Raw genomic sequence first — 17,534 nt, 5'->3', positions numbered from 1 at the left:
GCCCTAAACAAAGACCTAGAACACATAGGCCAAATAGACACCTATAAGACACTGCACCCCCCAAACACTGAATACCACAATCTTCTCAAGTGCACACGGATCATTCTCCAGGATAGGCCATGTACTGGGATACAAGCATCAACAAATGCACAAAGAGAGAAATCACACCAACCATCTTCTCTGACCTTAAAGGCATCACTAATTCTATATAACTACCCACAGCTAAATACAAGAGATAGAAAACCTAAACAAATCAATTACAAGTAATGAAATAGAAATGGGAATCAATCCCTCCCCAAATCAAAAGCTCAGGTCCAGCTGATTTCACAGTGAGTTCTAGCCAATGTTCAAAGATGAACTGATGCCTGTCCTGCAAAAACTCTTCCAAAAAATTGAGAAAGAAGGAATATGATGATCAAATACATGTTATGAATCCAAAATTACACTAATACCAAAACCAAACAAAGACAACATAGAAAAAGAAAACCACAGAGCAATCTCCCTAATGAACACAGATACAAAAATAGCCAACAAAATCATGGAAAACTGAATCCAACTGTGCATCAAAAGGATGATACATCATGACCATGTGAAATTCATACCAGGCACGCAAGGATGGTTCAACATCCAAAAGTCAATTAATACAATTCATCAAATCAACAAAAAGATAAACAAAACCACATGACATATCAGCAGATGCTTACTGCCTCCTGGGTGCTCCAGCTCCCGCCCACCCCGCCGTTGGGTGTGGGTGAGGGACAAGTACCCGCCGCCTCGGGCTTGTCACACGCTGGTGCGCAAGTGGGGCGCACCCCCCCACCCACACACCATTGCATAGTAACGCGCCCGCTGCCCCGGAGCTTGGTAGGGTGCAGCGCTGGGGCTTGAAGCCTGTCCCCGCGAGCGCCGCGGCTGCCGGGCGCCGCACCTGTTCCCGCGCAGGGTAGAATAGAATCCAGACAGTCCTCCAGGGATCCTGAGATTTGAAGGTCTGGCCTCGGGTAAATCTCCGGACCGTTGCCTTCTGACCTCGTGCTCACGCTCACGGGTATTTACTGGTGTTGCTTGGCAACGGTCCTTCTGGAGAGAAAGGTTCCAAACTGTCTTAGAGGGCTTGGTGAGGCCGTTGGCTCATCGATAGCAGTTGACTCACTGGCTCCAAACGCGCTAGAGTCTGGCGCTGCAGGCGACAAAGGCCGAGCGGTGAGGAAAGGGTATGAGGTGTCTCAGGGCCCCCAGGCTCTGCCATGAAGAACGTGTTTAGCCTGCGGAGTAGGAAGGGCTGGTGGTTCTGGGGCATCAACTCACAGTCCCACAACGCCGGCGTCAAGAATGTCAACTCAAGGCAGCGTGGGTACAGCGACATTCACGAAAAAGATCTGGGGAAGATCCACAAAGCTGCGGTGGTCGGAGACGTAGCCAGAGTGCAAGAGATTCTCCTGCTGGGGAAAAGTGGCTTGAATGATCAGGACAAGCAGCTCAGGTAACCAGACAGCGCGCGGGTAGGGAGGAGGCGGAGGTCGCGCGAGAAACGCCTCTCGGGGCTCAGCCAGCCGCGCGCAGCCCTGGGACCACATCGCCGGCACCAGCCCCTGGGTGCTGAGATTCAGCGCCCGCGTCGGAATGTGCCCAAAACCCAGTGCCTAATTTTGTAGATCACTTTGACAATTGATATGCACACAATTTGGGTGTGCGTATTTTTAACCATTATGCTGCATATTGTAGAAAGTGTGTGACGAGAAAAATAATTCTTTGGGTAAAAGTTTTTCGGATCAACTCCACATTCATTTATATCAGTTTACATCTTTTTCTACAAGTTCTTTTGTGAGCAAAGGAAACTAACTTAAGGGAGAAGATGGCTCTGGCTTCTCAAACAGAAAAACTCAATTTTTAAAAATGTAAGAAGCCCTTCCTATGTTGACTTTGCACAACTCAAATAATATGAAAGTTTAAAAACTTTGAATTACACTGCTGTCTTTTATTGGGAAGAAACTTAGAAACTTTTTTTTATAGTAGACAAAGATCCTCCTAGACAGCAAAATGTGCTACAAATTTCCACCAAGTAGTCAATTAGGTAAAGGACTAAGTAAAAGAAGAATGAAGTAACATTTTCCACGCACAGGATTGCCGGGATAAGGAACAATGATATTTGTTCTATTGTTTGAAGTTTAAGTGGTTTTTGACTTTTCAAATGGTCAATTAATTGGATGATAAGTACCACATGTAATGTTTCTTTTACAAATCAATTACATTTATTCTAAAATATCATCAGGAAGCCGAGATATATAACTTCCTTAAGCGCTGCTCTCAAACTATTAATGCATTAGGAAGAACTCATACAATGGATTTTATGAATGAATTTCAGTGCATTCACAGAATGACATCTGACAGTAGAAAGTGGCAGAGACAGATGTGTGATGACATCAAAGATGAACTTTGGCTGATCATTAAGTGAGAAAAGTTATTTTGATTAATACATACACCCAGGTTCTAGTCTCATGTAATCCACAATTACGTAACAAACATGGGCAAACTTTTATTTCAAGATTTTCTACGCCTTTATAAAAAATCTACTGTCTAGAATGACATGTATACAAATTCTGGTATAAGTTTACCATTGGTGAAATAACCCTGGAGAGGAGCAGGAGTATGGTTGTTGCACAGATGAAAATATTCCTCACTTTCTGTTTTCTTTTAAATTTTATTTTTTTTTAAAAAAAGTTTTATTTATGATACAGAACTGGGGTATAGGCCACAGGTGTAGGGGCATGAGAGGATTCACCAGAGACAGGGTTGGGGGTAGACCAGGAAGATCTACTGAAGTACACTGCTGAGGGGAGCAACCGGCAGGTCAGGAGAGGTCTGCTGCGCCATGTGGTCATCTCCCTGGTGGGGATAGAACTTGTGCTGAGGTGGCTGTGGAGAGCTTCACAGTGTTGCACTTTAACCCATTGTACCACCAGGGAGGACCCTTTCTCTTTTAAATTTTCTTGAGGATTGTTATTTCTGACTGAACTTTTAGGAGTAAAGTTAACCTTTTTATATGAGCTTGTAGATATTACTCTATACGTATTTAGTTATATTCATGTTTTATTATATATAACTGTCGACTAGCGAATGTAAATCATCATACTTTAATGATTTTATTTTAGTTGCACATTTATGGGAAAATGTAGCAAACAAATGATTATTGTTATTATTGACAAATGTCAATGATGATTATTGCTATTATAAATGTACTGCTTTATTTCATTAAAGATGCTGACTGAGTGGCACCCCCAGCGTTCTTACTCTCTGAGTGGGATGTTGTTCAAGCTAGCTTCTCTGTGAGAGCACATGTGGACTCTGCTGGACCACATGAAAGCACGTGGAGTATTGATGCAGTGGCTGTAATGGAGACTAAAACATACACACATTCAACTCTCCAACTGTATTTATCCATTCTCTCCATTCATTTGTATTCATATAACCTGAATATGTGTTATGTAGCAAACATAGTCTACTATAGCTCAGGGTCCCTCATCCTTAAAAACTATATGCTGCCTAGTCTGAGGTAGCTGAGAAATTTAAAACTGAAAAACTGTATTAGGGCTTCATCTCAATTGAAGGTTTTTCTACTTATTCTCAAACAAAAGCATTTCTGACCATAGGAAATTGTAAAAGATAACCTTTACTTGACCATTTGAAAATTTATAATAGTACTAAATGCTATTATTAAGTATTGGAAATACTGATTTTCCCACTGTTTAGCAATCAAAATTGTGACTATCAAAATAGTGAATAAAGTGAGCCATTCCTATTCGTAGGAAAGTTCAGTTTCTTTTGGCTTAAAGTTTCTTGAAAATCAAAGTTAAGATTACTCTGGGGCCCTCACTGGTGGCGCAGTGGGTTAAAGCACTGCACTAAGAAGCTTAAGCCACCTCGGCATGAGTTCGATTATGAGTTCGATTCCCGCCTGCCCGGGAGGAGATCCACAGGGCATGGCAGACCTCTCCTGACCTGCCCGCTGCTCCCCTCAGCAGTGCACTTCGTTGATCTGACTGTTCTGCTCCCCACTCTGTCCCTGGTGAATCCTCTCACCCTCCACATCTCTGGCCTGTACCCCAGCTCTGTATGAATAAATAAATAAATAAATCTTTAAAAAAAAAAAAAAGATTACTCTGTGCCCTTCCTGGTAGCAACAGGTTAAAGCGCAGCATTGTGATCCATCTGCAGCCACTGCCGCACGAGTTCGATCCCCAGCCATGGAGGTGACCCACATGGCGGCAGACCTCTCCTGACCGGTCTGCTGCTCCCCTCAGCAGTGTATTTCAGTTAATCTGCCAGTTCTGCTCCCCACTCTGTCTCTGGTGAATCCTCTTACCCTCCACACCTTTGGCCTGTATGCATAAATAAATAAATCCTCATGTCAATAATGCTTTTTAAAAACTATATATAATTGCCAGTCATGTAAGTGGAATTGCAATAGACATTTTGTTTATACCACATTTCACTTAATGTGCCGCCACTGGGTTGTATGATGCTCCACTATGGTATGTACCAAAGAGTTATTTTTTCAATGCTGTCAATTGTAGTTGGATTACAGTATGAATTATACATTGCCCTCCAAGGTCAGAGATGTTAAAATGTGAGAAAGTGAAGTACTGTGTTCCCTCTAAAACAAACATATCTGCTATGTAGGTGTATTTGCATCATCTTAATTAAGTTATTGTCTTCATGAAGTGGTATAGTATAAGAACTAAGAATAGTAACTGACAAGAATGAGCTGCTGTTTGTGCTTAGGACTATTCTGAACACTTTGTCTAGAGTCTCTGTAGGCACCATGAAGTATTCTGTGGGAGAATGTATCAGTGAGAAATTGAGGTTAGAAACTAAGCAATAGGGCCTGGTGGTGGAAGGGGTTGTCTCAGCACTGTGAAGCCAGCCACAGCCCCTGCAGCACCAGTTCAATCCCCAGCTAGGAAGCTGACTCACATGGCACAGCAGACCTCTCCTGTCTCCCCACAGCAGTGTATTTCAGTCAATCCACCTGTTCTGCTCCATTCCCTGTCTGATGGATCCTCTCATCCCCTGCATCTCTGGCCTGTACTCCAGTTCTGTATGCATAAGTAAATAAATCTTTAAAACAAACAAACTAAGTAATAACTATAAAGGACAAAATAAAGCAGGATTCAAGCCCAAGTTGAGCTGAATCCAAGGTTCATGCTCTTTCATTAATGGGGTAAGAAGAGCTAATAAATGCACTTTTGCAGAAGAAAACGGATAGAGATCACTCGCTATCTTATTAGCCACGGCTCCATGAGTCTGGTGTGTTTGGGCCTGTGCACTGTCATTTCCTAAAGGGGCCTCTCGCTTTCACAGGACTGCCCTCCATCTGGCCGCTGCCCATGGACATGAGGAAGTGGTAACCCTCCTCGTAGAGAGAAAATGCCAGCTTAACCTGTGTGACAGTGAGAACAGGACAGCTCTGATGAAGGTATGTGCTAGCCGGTTACCCAGCATGAGACGGATCTGACTTACACGCTTAGATTGCAAATGAATTTATGAACCTCATTGAAGCAGATGTAGTTGGCAAGACTTATGAAATGTTTCCACCAAATTCCTAGCTTTTACTGTTTCCTTGTGTGATACCGACAGGCGGTACAATGCCAGGCTGAGGCATGTGCAACTCTTCTGCTAGAACATGGTGCTGATCCAAACATCATGGACACCTACGGCAACACTGCTCTGCATTCTGCAATCACTACTGACAACACAGCAATAGCAGGGAAGCTGCTTTCACACAAAGCAGATATTGAAGCAAGAAACAAGGTACAGGCCAAGCAACTTTGTTGACAAATATTTGTTAAGTCACAAAGCATTTTTCTGTGTCTATCTGATACATCAGCATACATGTATATTGACAGGTATACATAAGGTTCTGTTACTATAGACACAACTCCAAAACCAAGTGAGGCAGATCTAGAAGATGATGATGCCCACCCATGGATAGGCCAAAGGTCTGTTGCCTGGTCACCTTTCCACCCCAGATGGCAAAACTGGCTGGAAGTGGGTCTGGTGGGGACTGGGTGCTATGCACGGGCTTTGGAAATGGGTGCTACGGGGGATGGATGGGACAGAAAGGGAGACTCCACATGCAATCCCCATGGTTGCAGATGGTTGGGAGAATCAGCAGCCTGCCAGGCCCGGGGCTCTGCAGACGCTTAAGGTTCTAAAATCAGGGCAAGGGGGTCAGGTCGTGTCTGACATCTGTGTAGGCATCCACTTGTGCTGCTCACCATGCTGCCCACTTGAACCACCGTGGGGGCTGCCCCAACAGGGAATAGCCCTGTCAAGCATATGCCATACCTCTGAGGGGTCATAGCTGTGCACGGGGAGCAGGTGAGACGAAGCCAGCGCACCTGCACTTTCCTCTGGATGGTCTGTCCCTGCAGCTCTGACAACCCAGAGTTCATTTGATGTCTTCGTTTTTCAATTCAGAGTCCACTTCCTTCGTCACCCATTTGGAGTAGGGCCATCAGCTCTTGACATCTGGGATTCAGGGGCCATTGATAGAACAGAACCAAGCAAGTTGATGTGGCCTGTAGAAAACTGTCCCCTGTAATGGAAAATGCTCGCCCAAATCCCCACAAGTCTTAATCCCTCAAATGCTGATGTTGCTGGACATGTAATGTTTTGTGATATCTCTGTAATAATAGATGATCGTGAATGTTTCTAGTGGTAGATAATGTTACTTAAATATGATTTAAGTAACACTACTCCAGAGATAAATATTATGATTACTAATTAAATTTTAAAAATTTAAAGCATTTACTCTACTATGTCTTAGAGTTGGGATATACAGGAGATTTTTTTTTTTTTGAAGGAGTTGCTTGAGATCTCCAGAGCATCTTGGTTTAAATGGGGAGCAATTCAGTAACTAAAGTAGTCATGGTAAATTCTGTGATGGAAGCAAGATTCTTGGAACCAGTAAATGTTCAGAGTGAGTTTTGGAGACAGTTTCACATCTGTTGAAATGAGAGAGAGGAACATCTTATTATTTATTAATTTATTGTTTTTTTTAAAGATTTACTTATTTATGCTTACAGAATGGGGGTACAGGCCAGAGGTGGAGGGGATTCACCAGAGACAGAGTGGGGAGCAGAACAGGCAGACTGACAAAGTACACTGCTGAGGGGAACAATGGCCGGGGATTGAACTCGTGCTGCAGTGGCTTCGGAGAGCTTCATAATGCGGTGCTTTAACCCGTTGTGCCACCAGGGAGAGCCCCTATTAATTTATTTTTAAGTTAAACATTTCTTATTTATTTATTATTCTTGGTACATTACCATAATTCACAGGACAATATACCTTATTTAATGACAAGAAAGAGACAAAGCAACCACAGGTAAAATAAATATCGACTTAATTGACATGCCATTGCTTTTATTAGTAGCTGCACTGTGGTTTTGACCATCCTGACCAAGAAGGGTTTCCAGTTACAGCCGCAGGAACTTCCCTGACTATGGGGTCATCATTCCTTCTGTGCAAATGTTTACATTCCTCAGTGGGTTTGGGGTGACTGAAAGTAACCTGTAGCTTCCCTGCTAGCAGCTTGCCCCTCTGTCCTGCCAGGACCGTAACCCTTTTCTGCTGAATTTTTATTTGCTTCAGCAGCTACAGTCACCACTTCCACACTGGAACCTAACACCAGCACAGGGACTGCCTGAGCTTCTCTCACCAAAGCTGCCACCTGCCTGGGTCCCGTTGGCCACAGTAACTCCCCAAGGCATTGTAATTCCCACCACTACCATAGTTATCACTATCAAGATGTCTTCTTCCACCGTATCCATCATATTGTCCACCATAGTTATCACTATCAAGATGTCTTCTTCCACCGTATCCATCATATTGTCCACCATAGTTATCACTATCAAGATGTCTTCTTCCACCGTATCCATCATATTGTCCACCATCACCACCTTACGCACCACCTTGGAATTCATTACTGCAGCTGAGTCATCGCTGCCGCATCCATCGTATCCACCCTCGCCGCCTCCACAGTCCCTGCTGCCACCCTCCACCACCGTGTCCTGCTCTTCCATCAACGTTCCCTGCATTAAGTTGCCGGATCCACCAGCCCTTGGTGACCAGCAGACTACATTTCTTGTTGAGAAAGTTCCTTTTCCAAGTCACAGTTATGCCCATTAATAGTGAATTTCTGAACTACAACTTTATCAGCTGTATCATGATCATCAAAAGTTACAAGAGCAAATCCTCTCTTTTTTCATTAATCCTTCATTAATCTTCTGTGGTTTCAATCTATCCTTCATTAATCTTCTGTGGTTTCAATCTTGCCATAATTTTCAAAATAGTCTCTCAAATTGTATTGCTCTTTACCTTTAATACCAACAACAAAAAAACGTCTTCACTGTTAAATTGGCACTAAATCCTCTCTAGAAACCCCGGTTTTTTTTTTTTTTAAAAGATTTGCTTATTTATGCATATAAGAACTGGGGTGTACGTCAGAGGTGTGGGGGATGAGAGGATTCACTAGAGACAGAGTGGGGCAACAGGCAGATCTACTGAAATCCACTGCTGAAGGGAGCAGTGGGCGAGACAGGAGAGGTCTGCTGGGCCCTCTGGGTCACCTCACGTGGCCGGGGATCAAACTAGTGCTTGAAGGGCTGCGGCTAGCTTTGCAGTGCTGCGCTTAAACCCATGGTGCCACCAGGGAGGGCCCTAGAAGCCCCGCTCTGGCTCCACTACCACCTGCCCATCACCCGTAAGGGGTAGAGCACCCATTGTTGGACCCACATCTTCCACATAAGACTCTCAAAACCAAAGGCCTTGAGTGTTTTGTTCGGTGGCTTCTCATCACCATGTAGTCGTGTATAAATTAATAAGAGGCTTAACTTACAGTTACTGGTATATAAGGAAAACTATCAGCACGTCGTCAGGTGGGAAGAGAAGCAGTTACTCTGGATGGGCAACATGAAGCACCCACATAGCCTGTAAGAGCGCCCCATTTCTCAAAATATTCTCTTACCCTATCATATGTGGATTCAAAGCCCAGACTCCCCCCCGGCAGTGGACAGTTTTCCCAACTGCCCTGGTTCCTTTGGGTCATGGGGCTCCATTCTGAAACCAGACTGGCCTCTGCACAGTGGGACCAGAAGCAGGGGGACATTTTAAGGAAGGAGCAGTGCATACGGGAATGAAGAGGGGCGAAGGAGAGGGCTCCCTGTTATTTAACTTCCCTATTATGTAGTTAAGTTCAGAGAATCTCTGGTAAGATTTAAAATTCAGTCTAAAAAAGCGTGATTTTGGAAATTATAAATTGTATTTGCTTTTTCCAGGCTGGCCTCACACCTCTTCTAATTGCTATCAATGAAGGGAAACAGGAAATGGCTGAATTTTTCATCAAAGAGGGGGCAAACATACACGCTGTGGATAAGTACAGACGGTACTGTTCGTTTTCAAAACTGTCGAACTGGTCTAGAGCAGTAGCAATCACTCAGAAAGGTTAAGTTAATAAGAGGGTTAACTTACAGTTACTGGTGTATAATGACATCTGTCAGCACGCCACCACATGGGAAAGGAAGCAGTTACTCTGGCTGGGCAAAGTGGAGCATCCAGCCACACTCGCTTTCCTTGATTATGTGGACTGACTTTACAGTCAGCCTCTCTGGGCCCTGTGCTCTGGAATAACTACATAGTTACTACATAGTTACTAACTACATAGTTACTACATAGTTACAAACTACATAGTTACTACATAGTTACTAACTACATAGTTAGATTTTTTTAGTTTTGTAAAGCAAGAACTTTGCTTTTTATCAGCATTAAAATTTTGAACTCTTTTATTGTATTTCTTTTACCTCTACTATACAGACACTTAAAACTTGCATATTAAGTAAAAATCAGAGTTGGAGTTTGTTTTTTGGATAACTCTGCTTGCAAGTGCTGCCTTTGAACGATCTTGGTGTTATTGATACAAGTCAGCAAGGGGCATTAAAACTGGCCAAGGGCAGTCCAAATAGTTTACCAGTCACTGTCTGAGTAGTTCACCCACGTGCATAATTGCAAGACGACTCAGGTTCAGAGGACAACAGTAATCGGAATTATTTAACAAACAAGGAAAAACAAAGTCACTGAGGCCACAAATGGCTGTTTACCTCACTCGAAGCAGTGCCCAGTGTTTTTAAGTCTTAAACATAAAGACTCCCAAGAGGGCACCTTCCCACCATGAGTGCCTGGAACATGTGTTAGCCAGAATACAGGCTGGGATCCAGCTCATGAAGACGGCAAAAGACACAACAGGAGATGATTCTGCAGCTACTGAGATGCCCCAGCACAACACCAGACAAGCAGCACTCAAAACAGCGGCTGGAGCAACAGAATAACCTAGCTAACGGCCCCCCCCTCCTGCAATTCAGGGAGGCCTGGGGCTCCGGCCCCAGGTCTCCACCTTTCTCTTCCAGGCTGTAAAAGCAGCAAAACTGGAAACAGTTTCAGGCTTGGCTACCTGCAAAGTCTCCAAACTTTTCTCCTCTATGGTGGGCTGCTGGAAGCCTCTCTGCATGAGACTTGTGGAAGATAGGCATGGTGGGGACAGAGATGTGTGGAAGATAGGCATGGTGAGAACAGAGATGTTTGACTCCAGAATCTTTGAAGAGCCAAAAACACTGAAATCCTGAATGCTAAACCTAATTAAGGCTGCTTCTATAGTACTTTGTATTTCTCATCAGAATCTCCACCCCCACGGGTACTTTGTGTTTTGCCTGGGGCTATGTATCCTTACCAGCACCCCCTCCTTTCAGAGGGCACCACCCATCACAGTCTTTGGCTCCAGCCCCCTGTTAGATATTTAGGTTATATCCCTAAGTATGAATTACTTAATATTATCTGATATTATGTACACAGGAAATTTTTCCTCTTTGCCATTTCTGTGTTTTCCCCATTTTTATTTTTAATTGGTATGGGTAGGAGAAAGAAAGAGAGCTTTTTTTAAAAAAAATAATTTAAAAAATATTATAGTAGTTTATTTTTACATCATTTTGTGTGAAAGAGAGCTTTTCCTGAGTGAAATTTTCCATTATGAAGACAAGTCGCATGCAAGTGATAAAGTAAAAGGAAATGGGCTTTAGATTCACAAAGCCTGGTATTAATTCCTTGCTTTCCCACTTGCTAGATGTGTGATGTTGGGAACATTACCCATCACCACCAAAGAAATCTCCAGATAGGAAAGGATAAAAATACAGCTGACCTTGACCATCATACTGGATGGGCCTAATATGTGAGCATTTTTGGACAATGAATATATTAGGGGAAAGTTTTATGAGCTTTACAACCATTTGAAAAACTTTCAAAGTAAGCAACTGAGAAATACTAAAATTTAGGTGTGTCACAAATGCACAATATGTATTATGAATACATAATACATTGATAGACCATTGACAATTTGATCATTTACTGCCATAAAATACACACAAATCTGTTATGAAACATTGAAATTTATCAAAATGCATGCAGACACACACAGATTGTAGGTGATACCATTTGCAATGGAGAGAAAAGTAAACAAATGTGAGGATGAGGCATTCGTTCATAATTGCATAAAAGTAATCGACTGTGTTATTGCTCTAACTTCTAGTAGTTTTATGCTTGGACAGTTCAAAGCAGATATATTCAACTGCTCAAGCATCTGTGGTCTTACCTCCTGCATCATTCAAGGACCAACCATAGGTCCTTGAAGTGTGGTTTTGTGTTAGTAAAACTCTAGATAGAGCATTTTGCTCAATGCCTAGCATATGCTTATCATCATTATTAATGGCAAATATTTTATATAAAATATAAGTATATACATATTGTCTGTATTTGAAATATTATCTTAAGCTTGAAAATCACTTTTACTTGTATGACTTCTAGCTGACTTGAAGTACAATATATCAGACTAAAGAAGGGGATTTTTTCATATAAATCTTCATCAACTTTAGATACATGAACTTAGTTAGCATAGTTTCTTGTCCATTGAGGACTTTTTTTTTAATTATTATTTTATGTATTTTTTACATCATTCTTCATTTTTATACAATGCATGCTTTATTATCTCAGGTGTAGTGCCCATGAAATTCCCACCACCAATTCACCTGCGCACCACCTCTATAGTCCTCTGTGCATTTCCCACCCTGTGTTGATCCAGCTCCCCTCTCCCCCACAACCCCACAGAATGTCTCTGATTTGTAGTTGATGTTGAGTTTGATTTTTTTTTAAAGATTTATTTATTTATACAGGACTGGGGTACAGGCCAGAGATGCAGAGGGTGAGAGGATTCACCAGGGACAGAGTGGGGAGCAGAACAGGCAGATCTACAAAGTACACTGCTGAGGGGAGCAGCGGGTGGGTCGGGAGAGGTCTGTCAAGCCATGTGGTCTCCTCCAGGGCAGGCGGGAATCGAACTCATGCGGAAGTGGCTTAAGTCTCTTAGTGCAGTGCTTTAACCCACTGCGCCACCAGGGAGGGCCTGAGTTTGATTTTTACGTTGCTAGAACTACTTTTTTTTCCTGACCCTTTATTTGCCTTCTGTACTCTCCTCTAATAAGTGAAACCACCCTGTATTTTTATTTTTCTTTCTGGTTATCTCACTGAGCATGATCTCTCCCAGCTCCATCCATGTTTCTGTGAATGGCATGAGTTTCTTTTTTTTTTTTTTTGATTGCTGAGTAATAGTTCGTTGTGTATCTGTAGCATATTCATGATCCAGTCATCTGAATCATGGGCATTTGGGTTGTTTCCATAGCTTATCTATTGTAAACCATTGAGGACTTTAGATTAACAACTTCTACTACGGAATGTCCTAGTGGGACAAGAGACTTCTTTTCAGCCTTAAGGGTAATTGATAAATGGACACTTGAATGCATCAGTGGTCAATTCAAACAGAAAGACATTCACTTGGTACAGTAATCAAATTAGCTACATAATTAACTGAAGTTCCTAAAGGTGAAATGATCTCTGTATTTTAGGACAGCCCTCATGTTTGCTGCAAAGTGTGAGGCAACAAGTCTAATCAGGCTGCTTCTTGAGCAAGGTATTGATGTCTCTTCTGAAGATGTCTTTGGAAGCACCGCAGAAGAGCATGCTATTAGTAGTGGATTTATTGAGTAAGTGTTTACATTGAAATGAAAGTTTTCACTGACCCTGAGGTGTGAAGTAATGTAACTGCTGCTTCTTATGTAACAGGTGAGACTCTAGAGTTTGGGCAAGCCGTGGTGGATGACAGTGAGTTAGTCGCATCCTCAGCCAGAAAGCAAGTCGAGGTTAGCCTAGTTGGGGGTAGCAGTGGGCACAGGATTCTTTCTCTTAGCACTTTTATTCTATTTATTTATTTTTAAAGATTTTATTTATTTTATGTAGAGAAACTGGGGTGTAGGCAAGAAGTGCAGGGGTGGGGTGTGAGGATTCACTAGAGACAGAGTGGAGAACAGAACAGGAAGATGGACTGAAATACACTGCTGAGGGGAGAAGCGGGGAGACAGGAGAGGTCTACTGTGCCACACGGGTCAGCTCCCTGGCCGGGGATTGAACTCAGGCCATAGTGGTGACAGCACTGAGAAGGTTAAGCATGATTCTAACAAAGAGCTGCTGGCTCAGAGTTGGATTAGGTAGACAAGGAGTAGGGGTGAAGGACAGGATTGACATCGTAGATTTCTGTTCTTGGTATGATTAGCTACTATTAACCGGGGCAATGGTTTTATCTGATTAAATGAGGTGATGTATTTATAAATAAATTTAGCTATAGATTATATGATGACTGAGATACCTTGAATTACAAACCACTAAGAGTGAACAGGTAATAACCAACCCCAATTCATAACATTGGTTTCAAACTACCATATTTGATTGTTAAAATGTCAGTACACATACACACTCACACTCTCAAAAACACACACACACCCTGGGTTTTACTTGGGATTCCAAAATTACATCCACAATAAAGTTCAAGAGCAAATATTTCTATTGTTTCTTTATTTGTGGTAATTTTATTTTTTTGAAGGGGCAAAGTTATTACCTCAATAAATCTTCTAGCAACCTTGTGAAATAAGTCTAGTTCCCATTTTATAGCGAACCTTTGAGCTGAAGGAAAATGAATCAGGCACCAACAAATAGCTCTTGGTATAGAGCTAGGGTGTCCCCTGAATTCAGAACACTTTCTATAATGTCAACCCACCTATCCCATGCACACACCCTCTTCAATTCACAAGTGCTTGATATTTTTTCCCTTTAAATAGCATACTTAGTAAAAAGTTGATAGCATTTACACATTTGAAGTACTAGGAATATCATTTCTGGCATTATCTTAAATAATCTAAGAATTTTAATTATTTCTATGTCACTAGTAATATAGTAATATTATTGATCACTTTTTTCCCCCACATAGCTTTCCCCAACTAATTTCTCAATTTAAACAAGAGCAGAGACTTAACACTTCCTCTGAAAAGAACAACCCAGGTAAGACTGCAGATAATGAATAACTCTTGGTGTCCTGCCACAGATAGCAAGTAAGAATGATAATAAAAGGTCAATAAAAAAAAAGTGCAGTTGCATTTATTTTTTCTTCTTAAATCACTTACTAGGCTAAACTTCACACTTATTTAAAAAATTAGCTGTAAGTAACTTGAGATCTTAGACAGAATAGTATTTATGAAAAGAAAATCTTTTATTTATTCTCTAGACCCCTGAAAATTCCCTGGTGTGTGTGTGTGAATAAGAAAAATAATTTTAAAGTAGGTTTTGTATGCTTCTTCTTAATTACTTAATCAAATATCGTGTTATAAATGATCTTTTAATGTTTACAAATGGATTATATTCAAAAAATGAATATTAGTTGTATTTTGTTTCACTAAGAATGAACTACATTGTGTAACTGGAAACTCAACAATACCTTTCTGGTACTATAAACAAATAGTAAACAGCAAGAGCTATGAAACTTAGTCAATGTCCTCTAATACCTATTGTTTTTGACAATTCCAACTGATAGCGCAGATATTAGCAAAACAATGCTACTGAGAAGCAACCTTGGGTTATTTTACATATTAACATATTATTGTCATATTAACAAGGACTCATGATTATCCACTTCATTCCTCCTATGTGAAATCAGAATTATTGCCTTTACTAGACAAGATGTTGGAGAACAATGATGACTATGATTTTATTACAAGATGCTATATTACCTTTAGCCAGAGAATATAAAAAAGACTATTCGAGGAAGACAACCCTGAGCTTAACAAATTATAATGAAATTACACAAATGTTTTATAGTAACAGCAATGTGACTGTCCCCCCCACCCCCCAGGGGTGACTCCTAGGGCAGGATGACCTGGTAAGGAAGCATCCGCCTTGGTTGACCTTTAGCAAAGAGTTTCTCTAGGTTGGGTTGAGAGTTACGGGAGCCACCATGATGATGGAATAGAAAGGGTTTTGGCTTCAAGTTGTTTATCATAGAGATGTTCTTGGTCAGTCTCCATGTTATTTTTTTTTTTTAAGATTTATTTATTATATATATGCTTACAGAACTCGGGTACAGGCCAGAAGTGTTGGGGGGGGTGAGAGGATTCACAGAGACAGAGTGGGGAGCAGAACAGGCAGATTGAAAAAGTATATGAAACATACAATTCAATATTTAATAATAAAAATATTTCTTGTGTTAAAAAAATAAAAAAGGCCCTCCCTGGTGGCGCAGCAGTTTAAAGCACAGCACTAAGAATCAAAAGCCACTTCCGAAAGAGTTCGATCTCTGCCTGCCCCGGAGGTGACCACATGGCGCGGCAGACCTCTTCTGACCGGCCCGCTGCTCCCCTCAGCAGTGTACTTCATAGATCTGCCTGTTCTGCTCCTCACTCTGTCTCTAGTGAAGCCTCTCACTGTCCCTGAACCTCTGGCCTGTACCCCAGTTCTGTCTGTACAAATTAATAAATCTTAAAAATAAATAAAATAAAATAAAAAACCTGCTGAGGGGAGCAGCAGGCAGGTCAGGAGAGGTCTGCCACACCATGTGGGTCACCTCCCTGGCTGGGGATCAAACTCATGTTGCAGTGGTTACAGAGAGCTTCATAATGTGGTGCTTTAACCCGTTGTGCCACCAAGGAGAACCCTTTTATTATTATTATTATTCATCAATTGTCTATTTCACACAACTATCAAGTATCATTTAATACTAAACTTTATTCTAATGTTGCAGAACACATACAATGAAAAATCACAGTCTCTCTTTCAGAAGTCTGGTGTTTTCATTGTCATTTTTGTTATTATACTTTGCTCAAGGTTTACTATGTCTCAGAATCCACTAGGTGCTGGTAATGGTCACTGCTTGTTCTGTTTCTGGTGGTGATGCCATGGTGAGGATTTGGAATTCTAAAAAGGTGTGTAGGATTTCAGTGTAGCATAGAGAGAGAGTAGAATTTATCAGGCAAAGAGCCCGAGGACCATGACCGGCAGGAGGAATGCCGAACTCTCTTACGTGTTTGTCAGAGGAACATCGGTGCTGAGTCTGCTGTGTGAGTGACATTTGCAGGATGCATGTACCGTTCAGTTTTGTTGGTGAAAAATGTGATGTAGAACTGTTTGGGAATGAGGTGACTCCCTAGCTAATGTAAGCTCTGGAGGACTTGGCAGTACTGTAGAAAGGAGTAAAGCCCACTTGTGGACCTTGGGAAATTTACCAGTAAGAGTATTCTTAACTGTGTGTAACAGGTGACTCGGGAGAGGCTCATGTGCCAGGACCAGGATTGTTTCCATAGTTGAGTGATGTCATCGATTCTAGTTGTCTCTCTTGCAACTGTAAGACTAGCAGAGTTTCATTATGACTCCTTTCCTGGCTGGCTACCAGCATCCTAACCTGAATTCCAGGTTCTATTCTCAGATGACAACATCTACAGGCTGGAATGGCTGCTGTTATTCACTCGTTTCTTTTACATAGGAAGGAAAGTTAGAAGCTTGCAGTAGACTTCCATGACACCTTATTGGCTGGGTGATGTCATATGCATATTGCTAAGCTAGTCACTGGTGAAGCAAAGGTGATTACTGTCATTGGTGGGGGGAAAGGACACCCTCAACGAACTCCACACAGGTGTTGTGGACCCCACCCCACTCCAGACCAAAGCCATCAAAACACCTGGAACTACAAATCCCATCATCACCAAAGGAAGGATTGTTGGGACCTGAGGGAGACAGGTTTGGTATAAAACCAGAAATGTGGGCCTCAGGGGGCCTCTTTTGGTTTTTTGGCTCTCGGGCTCTTGGCTTTTGGCTCAACTTTTGGCTTTTTGCCTGCCATGGTCATTGGAATCCAGGTCATTGGAACTGGTAGGACACATTAACCAGTTTATCTTCCTCTTTCTCCCTGAGTTATTCATTTCTCTATTTCCTATTCATTTGTAAATTAGCACTTTATTACCCCCTTTTTTTAAAATTTTTTTTTAATTTTTTTTTAAAGATTTATTTATTTGTGCATACAGAACTGGGGTACAGGCCAGAGGCTCAGGGGCGGCGAG

General features: G+C 41.8%; 1 protein-coding gene across 1 annotated transcript in view; it reads left to right on the top strand.

Annotated features, from left to right (window-relative positions):
- The first annotated feature begins 1,247 nt into the window (after positions 1 to 1,247).
- The window catches only part of LOC101618471 (ankyrin repeat domain-containing protein 26-like), an 85,849-nt gene continuing 69,562 nt past the window's right edge, over positions 1,248 to 17,534 (top strand). The window contains exons 1-5 of the mRNA XM_012730828.1: positions 1,248 to 1,483; positions 5,362 to 5,476; positions 5,638 to 5,811; positions 9,339 to 9,445; positions 14,420 to 14,490. Of these exons, the coding sequence (XP_012586282.1) occupies positions 1,248 to 1,483; positions 5,362 to 5,476; positions 5,638 to 5,811; positions 9,339 to 9,445; positions 14,420 to 14,490 (703 nt within the window). The remainder of the gene's footprint in view (positions 1,484 to 5,361; positions 5,477 to 5,637; positions 5,812 to 9,338; positions 9,446 to 14,419; positions 14,491 to 17,534) is intronic.

This window comes from Condylura cristata, unplaced genomic scaffold (genome assembly GCF_000260355.1).
Source record: "Condylura cristata isolate star-nosed mole 26May11 unplaced genomic scaffold, ConCri1.0 scaffold00029, whole genome shotgun sequence".
NCBI classification, from domain to species: domain Eukaryota; kingdom Metazoa; phylum Chordata; class Mammalia; order Eulipotyphla; family Talpidae; genus Condylura; species Condylura cristata.
The sequence above is the reverse complement of the archived record's forward strand: the minus strand, read 5'-3'. Positions and strand labels throughout refer to the sequence as shown.